Consider the following 12,783-nt stretch of genomic DNA (forward strand, 5'->3'; position numbering starts at 1 on the left):
TTGCCTTTTTTTTTTTTAAAGATTTGTTTATTTATTTATTTAATGTGAGTACACCCTTCAGACACACCAGAAGAAGGCATCGGATCCCATTACAGATGGTTGTGAGCCACCATGTGGTTGCTGGGAATTGAACTCAGGACCTCTGGAAGAGCAGTCAGTGCTCTTAACTGCTGAGCCATCTCTCCAGCCCTAATTTTGTTTTTCAATACAGTTTTTCTGTGTAACCCTGGCCATCCTGGAATTCACTCTGTGGACCATGCTGGCCTTGAACTCACAGAGACCTGCCTACTTCTGCCTCCTGAGTGCTGGGATTAAAGGCATGAGCTACCACCGCCCAGTGAATTTTGTTTCTTAAGCATGTTGTGTAAGATAGTAACTGGGTGCCATTGTTAATGTCTTGTTTTTACATTTCAGTGTGGGCTCTCAAGTCATTTACTTATTTATTTTTAAAATTTATTTTATGTATGTGAATACACTATTCCTGTCTTCACACACACTAGAAGAGGGCATCAGATCCCATTACAGATGGTCGTGAGCCACCATGTGGTTGCTGGGAATTGAACTCAGGACCTCTGGAAGAACAGTCAGTGCTCTTAACTGCTGAGCCCTCTCTCCAAGCCCTCTCAAGTCATTTATTGAGACCACAAAAAACTCAAGGAGTTGGAGATTGGATTTATATATTTGGAGAAAATAGACAACTTATTAAATATTTTCATTCACAATAACAGAATATCTCCATTTACTAGTTCTCTCATGTCCTTTAACGTTACACATTTAAGTTTTTGCATTTTTATTAATTTTGTTTCTGTATCTGGTACAATTTTAAACATGTATATGAAAAATTATGTATATTGAGAGTGAGTCTTACTGTATAGCACTGGCTGCCTTGGAACTCATGTCGACCAGAGATCTACCAGCCTGCCTCTACTTCTTGAGTACTGGCATTAAAGCCATGTACAAATATGAGGGGGGATGCTCTTAATGAGCAATTGCCTGAATCAGGTTGGTCTGTTAACAGATCTGTGGGGGTTGTCTTGATGATTACTACATGTAAGAAGACCCAGTCTGTTGTGAGCAGCACACATTCCTAGTAACTTAGTCTCACCTGTCTTAGTTATTGTCAGAAGAGACACCATGACCAACAGCAAGTTGGGAGGAAAAGGCTTTACTTAGCTTACACTGGCCACATAGTACATCACTGAAGGAATTAGAGCAGGAACTCAAACCTGGAGGCAGAAGCTAATGTAGAGGCCATTTACTGGCTTGTTCTTCATTGCTTGTTCAGTTTGCCTTAAAGCACCAGGGTGTACCAGTGTAGTGGTTGCCTGGCCCACAGTGGGCTGGGCCCTCTCACATCAATCAAATACTTGCTTTCAGTCCAGTCTTAGGACGTTTCTATTTTGAGGTTCCTTCTCTCATGACAATAGCTGCGTCGGGGTGACATAAAACTAGCTAGCCTAGTTAGTACGAGTCTGTGCACTGAGTTTATGAAAGTTCGAATTATACTGAACTGTACTACAGACTTTAGGCAGGGGTCCCAAGCAATGTAAGAGAGAAAAGCTGGCTAATGGCCAGCAATTGCTGGATTCTTCTTGCCTTGACTCCCCTCCACAATGGACTGAAGAATTTGTAAGCCAAATAAATCCCCTAAGTTGCTTTTTGTTGGGATATTTTTTCCAGTATGAAATGAATCCAGAATACCGACCCCTTTTTGATTTAGTGTTTGTAATCTGTATGATAGTTAAGAGAAGATAGAACACTATACTCCACAGCTTGGAAACACTGTCTTCACTTCCTTTGTTTACACCTGCACAGATAGACTCACATCCAGCTTTTTATTTGCTGAGTCACTTGAGAATAAGTTACAGAATTTGTACCATTTCCCCTGAATACTTTTATGTGTTGCTTTAGAAAGTATATTTTTATTAATTTGTTGAGAATTTTATAATAAATGTAATTTTTTTATTGGTATTGGAGTTTGGTCTGGATAAGACAGAAGAGGGTGGCAGATCCCCTGGAAGTGATGTTACCGACACTAGTGAGCCCCCGTGTGGATGCTGGGAGATGAATCCGAGTTCCCTGGAAGAGGAGCACGTGCTCTTCACTGCCGACCCATACCTGGAGCTTCACAATGTACGTTTTTAAGTTTTATTTATGTGTATGGGTGTTTCGTTTGTATGTCTGTCTGTATATGGTGTGTTTCTAGTGTCCATAGAGACCAGAAGAGGGCTGCTTTAGACCTTGGAACTGGACTTACAGATGGCTGTGAGCCACCATGTAGGTGCTGGAAGTTGAATCCAGGTCCTCTGGAAGAACAGCTAATGCTTTTACCTGTTGAGCCATTTCTCAGCCCCACAATTAATTAATTTCTTTTGAGACAGGGTCTCATTATATAGCCCTGAGTTCTCTCATAAGACCTCATTTCACTGTGACATTGCAAGATTTTTGGTATTTGACATATAATAGTATGTTCACTGTTATTTATAAACATTTAATGAAACTTAATTGTGTTTTAGTTATTACAAATTTGTAATTTTTTATTATCAGTTTGTAAAAATATTTGTAGTTACTAAAAATGATTATGAACTTTTGACTTTACATTATAGTACAGCAACAATGGTAACTTCCTTAGTTATAATTTATCATTAAATTTTTCTTATAAAAAGGCTAAATTCTTACTGTATGCAATACATTGAATTTAGTTCTTTGCTTTTTTTGTGTGTGATCAAATGTATCTAAAATTGTAAATTTTGTTATTTTCTTTTATATAGCTTTCAATCAGTACTTATCTTTAAATATCCCTCTGAGTGTAGTATTCTAGTCACTATTGTATTAGGTAACTTGTAATTACATGAAAATAAACAAGTCTCTGTATTTTAGGATGACACACGAGTTGTGAGGGTGAAGGTCATAGCTGGCATAGGCCTGGCCAAAAAAGACATCCTGGGAGCCAGGTAAGTATGATACATGGGCTTGGAGTGTAAAGAAAAAGTGTTGCTTAGTTTCTTTCTTCAACTTTGATTAAATGAAATTCTGAACAATAATAGCAAATTTTGGTGCACAGTGAGATCCTCATGGGTTAGTCGGTTGATGATTTTCTCGGTATCTGAATTTTTGTAAAATTAAAGATGTGATAGTTACAGATTTCTTACTGAGTTCTGCCTCTAGAAATTTATAAAATTTTAATTCTCTAAATCCTTTAGCAGATAATAAACACCACAATCTCTGGGTATCCGAGAAGAATTAGCTCTGAACAGCAGCTGAGCAGAGCAGGGAGGGCTGGTGTAGAGCTGCCCGGGAGAGGAGTGGGATGGAGCACCGCCCTTACAGCAGTTAGTTTGAAGCTAGGGAGAGTTACAACCTGGAGCAGGGTTGGTAGTCTGCACAGCCTGGAAACCTGGAGTGGGGTTGGACTCTCGTGGAGAAACGAGAAGAACAAGTTGGAAGGAAGCATGGCAGTAGGAAGAGAGTTGGACTCTCAGCTGGTGTCGGAAGAGCTGAGTGGAGAGTTATTGCCCAACAGTTTATGACCCTTGTCCAAACAAGACAGATGAACACAGGAAAACAACAGAACCCAGAGTCTCTATAACGCAGCTTATAATGTCCATAATACAACATGTAGTCGCCTGGCCTGTAAAGAGCCTAGAGAGTGGAACACCCTGTCAGCCAATAAGGAATATGTGAGCAGAGTGTGATGAAGACAGGCTGGAAGATCACTAGTTCAAGGCTAGTTTGGTCTACATAGTGAGTTCCAGGGCTGCCATGCCTACATAGTGAGAGATTGTCTCCACAAAACAAAAACTGGGTGGAGAAGAGAGAGGGAGAGAAAATGAATATATGCTCATGGTCAGTCACAGCATCGGAAGTCTCAGGGATGAAGTAGACACCTAGATAAGTAAGTAATGAAATAAGGGGGAAATTCTACAACTAAAACAATATTTGAAATTAAAGTGCTTTGGCTGGCAGTGATAGCTGAATGTACACAGAGCAAAGATGAACTGAACATAGATTAATGGGAATCATTTATGAATTAAGATGATAAAGAAGAAAAGTCTGTTTTAACCACATTCCAGAAAGAGCAGAGCTAAATAATAAAATATTTTTAAAGAATAAGTGTCTAAATTTTGAAAACAAATAATAACACAACTGGGCTGGAGGGTTGGCTCAGCAGTCCTGTATGCCTGTGACCAGCTCCAGGGGACCTGGCGCCCTCACGTGTCCTCCACAGGCACTGCACTCACATGTACACACACAACTTAAACCTTTTAAAAGAAATGTTTATGCAGATTAAAGCTCCTGCTGAAGAGAAAGGAAAAGAGCATCAGAAGCGATAAATAAATACCTGGATTCTACAGATACTTTGTTTTTAATTAAAAGTTTTATTTTTGTGTGTGGGTGTTTTGTCTTCATGCATGCCTGATGTCCATAAAGGTCTGAAGAAGGTATTGATCGAGTCTCCTGAAGCTGGAGGTGGCTGTGTTTGGCCGTATTTGTGCTGGGAATCAAATTAGGTCTCTTGCAAGAGGAGTAAGTGCTCTTAACCATATATAGGGCCCATTAGAATCATGACTCACAACCTTGTCTTATGGATTCATAATTATAGATAGAAAGAATGCCCATGGAAATTAAAGCGTAAAAGACAGGGTGTGTGTCGGCATCCAGGAACTCGTTCTGTAGAACAGGCTGACCTTGAACTCAGAAATCTGCCTGCTCTGTCTCCCAGTGCTGGAATTAAGGGCATGTGCCACTACCATCAGAGCTATGCAAACAATTGTACACCATAGCTGTAAAAGCAGAAAATTAAAAATAAAATTCTTGAAATAATTAAAAAGCCAGTACAAAACATTTTTTAAAAGGACAGGACAAGGGAAGGAAAGCATGAGTTAATACACTTGTATCCAATCATATAATAGTTATAATCATATAACACACGAAACATTGATAGAAGCAAGTGCCAGACAGAATTTGAAAATAAAACTCATTAGATGTGATGACCCATGCCTGTAATTCCAGCCCTCTGCAGGATTTTGAATTCTAGGCCAGGCTGAGCTACACAGTTACGCCTTCTAGGACTGCAGTGGTCTGTTGAGTGCCTAGTGGTGAGGGGTAAGAAGGCATGGAGCAGGGAGGAAAGATCCACAGTTGCTATGGAAAGGGTGAAGAGACGGCTGAGATCTAGGTGCTTGCTGGATTCTAGAGGACTACAGTTCGGTTCCAAGCACCTATATCAGCTGGCTTACAAGTGCCTGTAAATCAAGCTCCCAGAGATCCAACCCTTTCTTGTGGCTTTGGAAGACACTACGTGTACACATAACACAAAGGCATACGTTGTATGCACATAAATAACGAAGCAAATATACTTAAATACAATGGTACAGCTAAGTTGTGGGGAGTGGAGACAAAAGTGTGGTATAAGGATTAAAGTGAGTACGAGCCAGGCAGTGGTGGCCATCAGGAGGGAGAGGCAGGTGGATCTTGGAGTTCGAGGCCAGCCTATGTCTACATAGCATATTTCCAGGACAGCCAGGGCTACACGAGAAAAACCCTGTCTCGAAAAAAACCGAAAACAGTTAAAATCTGATAAAATAAGGGCTCAACAGTACTTTGGAATATTTCAGAATGGTAATAAAATCACCAAGATATATAATAGAAATGGGTATAAACCTGTTAACAGAACTTGGAGATGTGTGGCTCAAAGCAGTATTAAAAGAAAAATGAAAAATTCTGTAATGGATAAAGACACTCAATACTCAATGCCTTTTCTTTTTTTAAAAAAGATTTATTTCATGTATGTGAGTACACTGTAGCTGTCTTCAGACACACCAGAAGAGGGCATCAGATCCCATTACTCAGGACCTCTGGAAGAGCATCTCCAGCCCAATGCCTTCTTCAAAATTGTTAAAACCAATAGTTTTTTTTTTTTTTTTTTAAATCATATAAGGCTGGAGAAAGCTCGGCCATTGAGAGTGCTTGCTGCTTTTGCAGAGGTCCCAAGGTTTTCCAACACCCATGTCTGGGGCAACTCACAGCTGCCTGTCACTCCAGCTCTAGGGACATCCAAAGGCACCAGCATTCATATGCATGGACTTCCACATAGACACATAATTACAAATAAAAATACATCTTTAAAATAAATGATAAAAATACATTTGTACAGTATTATCAATGTCTTTGGTTTAAAAACACAACCTAGGGCTGGAACGATGGCTCAACAGTTAAGAGCTCTTCCAGGGATCCTGAGTTCAATTTCCAGCAACCATGTCGTGGCTCACAACCATCTGTAATAAGATCCTATGCTCTCTTCTGTTGTCTGAAGACAGCTACAGTGTATTCATATATAATAAATCCTTTATTTTACTATGACCATAATGTATTGTACACTTAGGAGACCTAAGAGATCTCAGATGAAGTATTTATGCCACAGTAAAGCAGTCATACCTGTAAGATCTATATTCTTTAATTATATGTCTTATGACTCAGTAGTAATATAATAAAAATTGAATTAAAAATGAGTAGAACTGGATGGAACAAATATAAATGTCTAGATAGCAAGGTATCTGGATTTGAGTTAGTGTGGTGTTTTTTTTTTTGAGGTAGGGTCTTAGAGTTGGTTGGCCTGGAACTCAGAGCAATCTCTGCCTCCTTAAGTGCTGGGGTTAAAGGTATGTTCCACTGTACCCAGCCATTTTTACAGTTTTTATTTGATATAATTAGTTGTAAAAACCAGGGATGAGATTAGAAAGGGAAATGTAGATGAACTTTAGGGAAATCAGCTTGAAACTTACAATAGTAAAGGGACTTAAAAAGACTAAGGGCTGGGCTTGGCTGCCACTAGGCTTGCCTAGAATGCACAAGGTCCTGGCTGTGAACCATAAAAACTGGTTGTGGTGATGGCAAGTCTGTAATCCAAGCACGTGGAGTGGAGTTAGGAAAATCAGATCAAGATTCTCAGCTACATAGAGCGTTTAAGGCCAGCATGGGTTGTATGATGACCTGTCGGGGAGAGAGGAAGAGAAAGAAGATAATGGTGTGAGAACCCAGTCATGAGTATTTCAAAGTATTTTCAGAATAGATCTGAGTACAGAGAAAGAGTTATGAGTTGCTTCAGAGCTGTGGAGCAAAGTGTGTGAAAGGCGGTGGCTGTTTTGAGTGTTTTCTGTGGAGCAGGTGCTGTAGCCTCAGCCCCACCCTCTCACTACTGTGTAGTTTGTACAACTTGGAGAAAAGTATAGCAACTGACCCTGATCCCCAGAAGCTGTTTGAACAGTGTTTGATGTAGAGTAACTGCTATGTAAGTTATTACTAACTATGATCTTGTAACTAACTGAGAAGGAAAAAGACATGTTCTGATTTGCTAGAGGAAGGAATTAATGGCAGTCAGGAGTTGAGGAGTTTCAAAATGTACTGCTAGAGCTAGAAAAGCTAGGACAAAGGAGTTGGTAAACTGGGCTGACTGGGGCCTTCTAAGGTGGATTGTGCTAGACAAGAGTGCCCTCAGAGCTATGTGTTCCTCAAAGCCATGTGTCTTGATATCGTCATCTCATGTCACTAGGGTTTCTGGGGCTGGAGAGGTGGCTCACTTAAGAGCCATCTTGGTATTCTTGCAGAGAACTTGAGTTCTGTTCCCAGTACCTATTTATGTTAGATAAATAGCCCTGTAACCGTAGTTCCTGGGGACCACATAACCTTGGCATCTGCATGGGCATTTGCATGGATACACACACTCATAAACATGAATAAAAAGTAAACTAAGTCTTAAAATAAAAGGAAGGGTTTCTATAACATCTTTGCTTTGAGACTGGGATTTAACTGTGTAGCCCTGGCTGGCCTCAGATTTATAGTGAGCTGCTTTACTCTGTCTTCTGATTGCTTGGATTAAAAGGTGTGCCCTGCTGTGCCTGGCAAGATGTAATTATTTTTAACCACATTTTTTTCAAAATATCTAAAAAGTTTGCAAGAATAATGAAGAGGTCTGTGCTCCAAAATTTTTTTAAACTCTTTAAAATCTTTTTATTGATTCTTTCTGAGTTTTACATCATGTACCCCAGTCCTACTCACCTCCCCTTCTCAACCTTCCCCCTAAAATAAACATGCAAGCAAACAACAAAAAGCATGGAAAACATACCATGAAAGCTGTGGTGTGTCACAGCACACCCCTCTGTCCACCCGTCTTCTCTTGCAAACGTCCATCGCAGTGAGCCATTGGTCTGCTCACTCTGGCTTCTGTGACAGCATCAATATTAGATCCTAATCAGGACTCTTCCCGGTTGTTGCCCTGTGTCATGGAGAGCCTGCGGGTTTTGAACAGCAGGACTGGCCCTTTCATGCATCATTCTCTGATGACAGAGATTTTGAGATGGGCCAGTTCAGAGCCCTGGATCTGGGCCTGGGTGGAAGCAGAGCTGGCCAAGCCACCAGCTTCTCCCTTATCTGCACCACCAGGGCAAGCTCTCCAGCACTGCTGTGGCCAGGCCGCCCAGTGCCGCCAGCGGCAGGAGGCAGGTCAGCTCTTCTGCTCCCAGGCCTCCAGAGCCAGCTCCACTGTGCTGCCCGGTCACGGTGTGGGACCTGCTCTAAATCTTTGTCCCTTTTCCTGTTGTGGTAACTAAAGTTTGTAACAAAATGTATGTTTCTATAAACTGTGTACAGACCCCGGTTTTTAGGGTACAAAATGATAGAAGTAAAACTGAGTATCGGATAATGTGAACAGTTAGACTAAACTACTACTAAACCCTTTTTGTTTTTAATTTTGAACAGTGATCCTTATGTAAGAGTGACATTATACGACCCGATGACTGGAGTCCTTACCAGCGTGCAGACGAAAACTATCAGGAAGGTTAGATTTCACCAGCTTCCTAACATTCTTAATAAACTTTGTTTTTTTCTGTGGCAAGTTATTTAAAAAAATAAATTATACCATGTTTTTTGTCTTTTAGTGTTTAAATCCAAAATGGAACGAAGAAATACTGTTCAGAGTAAGTATTATTTTATTAAAATTTTTTCCTTTGTAAATACCATTAAGTACTCATTTACAGTATCTAAAATAACATCTTGGAATTTGTCTAGAGTTTTGAATTTTATTTATTACTGATGTGTATATGTGTGTGTGTGTAATGTGTCTATGAGTAAGCGTGTGTGACTGTGTGTGTGTGTGTATGTGTATGTGTATGCGGTGATCAGAGGCTATCTCTGGACTAACCCACCTTTAGGTCCTGGGAATCAAACTCAGGATCCAGGCTTACATAACAACTCTTTAATCAGCTGATTTCACTGGATCCAAAAATTTTAAAAGAAAATTAAAAGTTTTTTTTCTGAGACGAAAGTCTTCACTGAACCATGGTTGGTCTGGATTAGCTCTATAGACTCAAGAGATTTGCCTGTCTCTGCTTTACGAGTGCTGGGATTAAAGGTGTGCACCACCATTCCCAGGTACCCAGAGAAATTTTAAGATCTAAAATTAGGGATTGGAGAGATGGCTCAGAGATTAAAGGTATTTGTTGCTCTTACAAAGGACCAGAGTTCAGTTCTCAGCACCCAAATAATAGCTTACAACCATCTGTTGTTACAGTTCCAGGAGATCCAGTGCCCCGTTCTCACCTCTGTGTACCAGGCACACATGCACTTGTATGCATACAAAAAATCCAATAAATCTTTTAAAAGAGTTAAAATTAAGAACCCTCTTTTTTTTTTTTTTTTTTTTTTTTTTTTTTTTTTTTTTTGCTTTTTTCCGGAGCTGAGGATCGAACCGAGGGCCTTTATGCTCGCTAGGCAAGTGCTCTGCCACTGAGCTAAATCCCCAACCCCTGGAACCCTCTTATGCTAGAGTAGGAACCATAAATCTTATTATGAACGATAAATAGAAGGCGATCGAGTGGTTAAAGGCCATTGAGAAGCTTGGCACTTGGTGTGCTCATGTCCTCCAGTGGGGAGAGTCCTGTGGAAGTTAGATGCGGCTTACACACCCTTTCTCAATCTTCCAGCTTTCTTACCTCACCCCATCTCAGATTCCAGGAGATTCCTTTCTGTCCCCTGCAGGGTGGAGGTACATTTCCACATTTTTTTTTGTTGTTGTTCCTCAGTTTCCCCTTTGCCACACATGGCCAGTGTTTTTAAAAGATATCTTCCTTTCATTTCTGCTTTTCAAAAAATTGGTTATTTTATATATTTACATCTCAGATGTTATCCCCTTTCAGTGTTTCCGCACTGCAAACCCCCATCCCCTCTCCTCTCATTTCTGCTTTTTCAATATCTTCCCACAGCTCTGATTCTCACCTCAGCTCACAGTCTGGCTGCCAGACCTGTCTGCTCTCCTACCTTTGGTGCAGGGTGCCTCTGAGTAGATACTTACTTTGTTTTATTAAAACAAGTTATAAAGAGGGGTAAATGCCAGAGAGATGGTTCAACTTTTGAGAGCACTGGCTGTTCTTCAGAAATACCTGGGCTTAATACTCAGCACTCATAAAGCAGCTCTTAGCTGTTTGTTGTGAACCAAACTGCTGGTTCCAGGGGATCTGACACCTCACACAGACACACATGCAGACAGAACACCATAGTGCATAAAATAAAAATAAACGGATCACTTAAAAAAGTGTATGTGGCTGTAACTGCATCTGTAGGCTTCTCTGAAATCCCTTGTTTTTAGTCAGATAAGAAAAGCCACTTGTCTGAATTGTACATTCAGCTCTGATGTAGAGAACATAGAAGGGGCTGAGATAGTCTCAGGTCCTGAGCAGTAACAAATGTCTCAAGGTGATTTTCGTCTCTCCACTCAGGATGGCAGAAACAGCTTTTGAAACAGGTCTGAGATTCCGGAATTTTGAAGAAATGGCTCTGAGCTAGCTAAAGTCATTTCAGGAAAAGTGAAACTAACTTGGTTTTGCTCTTTCAGCTGAGGAGGCTGCTGGGTGAATGCTGCTGTGTCAGCCTTGGGCAGTTTTCTTGCATGTGTGTTGCTTAGAATTTTTAAATTCCTCCTAAAGGACACAGCTGCTTATTTAAAATGTATTATTACTTTACTTACTGTATTTTGCTCAGAAATATGTGTATTTTTCAGCGAACCAACATTTTTTTTGCACATCTGCTCATTTTGTTTTATTTTGTTTTAGGCAGGGTCTCTCTCTGTGTAGCCCTGGCTGTCCTGGAACTTGCTCTGTAGAGCAGGCTGGTCTCAAATCTCCCAAGTGCTGGGATTAAAGGTGTGCAGCACCACCACCTGGCTATTTATTTGTTAATTATTTATTTTCAATTTATTATTAACTATTATGCACTACATTAATATTTACATTTAATAACATTTACATATTAATGAAAGTATTACATAAAGATACCATAGAGAGGAATGAACTAAAAACTAAAATCATCTTCATCTCCACTTGTTTTGATATTATTTCTTTGTTTTTTTGTTTTTGCTTTTTATCTAGGAAAATGTGAGCACTGACTATAAAAATATCCTAGTATAAGACAACCTTTTCTTTCTACTAGTTTTTCAGGTTGACATAGAGAGCACATTGTTCTATAATGGTGTACTCACTTGTCCTCATCCTGTGCTCTCACTGATCCCTCCACTGTCTTCTGTGGTGCTTCCTGCCCCCACAGGCTGGCCTTCCTCTTCTCCCAGTCACTCCCGAATTTCTTGTTCTGTTTTCTTATTGCTAGGGTTCTATAACCCTCTCCATTTCCTGCCCTGCTTAGAATCTCTTCCTTCCCTGTCATGGTCCCATGTTTTGTAACCTGAACACGTAAATAAATACATATATGCAAGTTTAGCATAGAAAACATATAGTTTTTGTCTTTCCCAGTGGCTTATTTCTAGTCACATCCATTTTCTTCCAAACACCATGTTTTCAATTTTTTTAATGGTTTCATAAGATTCTCCTGTGTGTGGACCACATTTTCATCATCCACTCATCTGTTGATACTGCTGTGACGGAGACAGCAGTAAATGTGGGTCAATGTGGATGTGCAAGTATCTCTGTGGTATATTAACTTACTGTGTATGTACTCTGTTAAATTTCAATCCCGGGACCAGCAGTTGATGTTCCTATTTAACTAACAAAGTGGTCCTGACCTCCCGCTTGTCCTTTCTGGGGGTTGGGCTGAGCTTTCCCCAGAGGTTCTTCTCTAAATAAGTCAGACATTTTGATTCCCCGCCTGTCTGTCTCCTGTTACCTTTGTCCTCCTGGCTGCTGTACCTGGTTCTCTTCTCCCTTTTCCTCCTGCTCTCTCCACGTGGTTTGGAGTGGTGACCACTCTGTGTCTGCCTCAGCTATGTCTTCCTTATCTACAGCAAACTTTGTCCTCCACCATACCCAGGAGCAGTCATGTCCTTTCCTTTCCTTTGTATTACTTTTTTTTCATTCCCTCAAGAGTGTTATAACTGGATCAAATGGTAGTTCTATTTTCTATTAAATTTTTTTTCCTGTTTTCAGGGTTTTAAAAGTTTTTAGACTCATTCATTTTATTATATTTGTATGAGTGTTTTGCTTGCTTGTATGCCTGTGCACCACATAGATGCCTGGTGTCCATGGAGGCCAAGAAGAGGGTGATGGATTCCTTGTCACTGGGTGATGCCAAACTGCATCACTGCTCAGCAACGAGTGCTCTGAGCCATTGAGCCAGCTCCAGCCCGTTTTCCATTTCATGATGGGTCTCCATACTGCTTCCTGTTTGTGGCTGTACAAGTTTACACTCCCATTCACAGTGGATGATTCTTGTTTCTCTCATCTTCCCCAGCATTGTTGAGATCAGTCCTTAGACTGGGGTGGGGTAGAATCCCCAAGCAGT

General features: G+C 40.5%; 1 protein-coding gene across 1 annotated transcript in view; it reads left to right on the forward strand.

Moving 5' to 3' along the window:
• Window positions 1-12,783, forward strand: part of NEDD4 (NEDD4 E3 ubiquitin protein ligase) — a 75,024-nt gene that overhangs the window by 4,954 nt on the left and 57,287 nt on the right. The window contains exons 2-5 of the mRNA XM_080934028.1: window positions 1,978-2,133; window positions 2,881-2,954; window positions 8,758-8,836; window positions 8,937-8,975. Coding sequence (XP_080790154.1) covers window positions 1,978-2,133; window positions 2,881-2,954; window positions 8,758-8,836; window positions 8,937-8,975 — 348 coding nt within the window. The remainder of the gene's footprint in view (window positions 1-1,977; window positions 2,134-2,880; window positions 2,955-8,757; window positions 8,837-8,936; window positions 8,976-12,783) is intronic.

The sequence above is a fragment of the Micromys minutus genome (assembly GCF_963924665.1).
Source record: "Micromys minutus genome assembly, chromosome: 21".
Lineage (NCBI taxonomy): Eukaryota > Metazoa > Chordata > Mammalia > Rodentia > Muridae > Micromys > Micromys minutus.